The sequence below is a fragment of the Eimeria mitis genome, genomic scaffold (genome assembly GCF_000499745.2).
Source record: "Eimeria mitis Houghton genomic scaffold, Emh_scaff2218, whole genome shotgun sequence".
NCBI lineage: Eukaryota > Apicomplexa > Conoidasida > Eucoccidiorida > Eimeriidae > Eimeria > Eimeria mitis.
This window is the reverse complement of record NW_013570545.1, coordinates 6669-7663: the sequence shown is the minus strand read 5'-3', so window position 1 is coordinate 7663 and position 995 is coordinate 6669. Positions and strand designations below refer to the sequence as shown.

At 42.6% G+C, this 995-nt stretch overlaps 1 protein-coding gene across 1 annotated transcript in view; it reads right to left on the bottom strand.

Annotated features, from left to right (window-relative positions):
- Nucleotides 1-313: 313 nt before the first annotated feature.
- The window catches only part of EMH_0050510 (uncharacterized protein), a gene marked incomplete at both ends in the record, with an annotated part of 2431 nt that continues 1749 nt past the window's right edge, over nucleotides 314-995 (bottom strand). Inside the window, one exon of the mRNA XM_013496651.1 lies at nucleotides 314-318. Coding sequence (XP_013352105.1) covers nucleotides 314-318 — 5 coding nt within the window. The remainder of the gene's footprint in view (nucleotides 319-995) is intronic.

Genomic DNA, 995 nt, shown 5'->3' with positions numbered 1-995 from the left:
GCATGCATGCATGCATGCATGCATGCATGCATGCATGCATGCATGCATGCGCGTCTTCGTATAGATGCATGCATGCATGCACGGATGCATGCACGGCTACATATAGATGCATGCATGCATGCATGCACGGCTACATATAGAAGCACGCATGCACGCATGCATGCATGCATGCATGCATGCATGCGTGCATGCATGCATGCATGGATGCTTACGTCTCCAGCCCCATGGTAACGGGCGAGGTCTGCTAGGAGGGGCTGTGCCGTCCCCACAGCCACCACCAGGGAGGCCTGGGTAAGCAAAGAGGAGACAGAGCTCATCCTATAAAAAAAAAACAAAATAAATAAATAAATAAATATAAATAAATATAAATAAATAAATATAAATAAATAAATAAATAAATAAAAAGAAAATTAATTAATTAGTTAAAAGGAAAGAAAGAAGTAAAAGGGTAAGCAGAGAGGAGACACAGCTCATCCTATACAAAAAAATAAATAAATAAATAAATAAATAAAAAGACATAGAAGGAGACAGATAGGGAGAAGGAGACAGAAGGAGACAAAAAGAAACAAAAGGAGACAAAAGGAGACAAAAGGAGACAAAAGGAGACAAAAGGAGACAAAAGGAGACAAAAGGAGACAGATAGAGGGAAGGAGACACACAGATAAGAGGAGACAGAAGGAGACAGAAAGACAGAGAAAGAGAGACAGAGAGAGAGACAGAGAGAGACAGAAGGGGACAGAAGGAGACAGAGAGAGAGACAGAGAGAGAAGGAGACAGAGGGAGACAAAGGGAGACAGAGTCAGAGAGAGACAGAGAGAGACAGAGGGAGAGACAGAGAAGGAGACAGAAGGAGACAGATATAAACAGAGAGAGAGACAGAGAAAGACAGAGAGAGACAGAGAGAGAGACAGAGAGAGAGACAGTGTATGTGTGTGTGTGTGTAGCTGTCTCCTTTTGTTTGTCTCCTTGTATATCTCTTCTCACCTTCTTGCTGG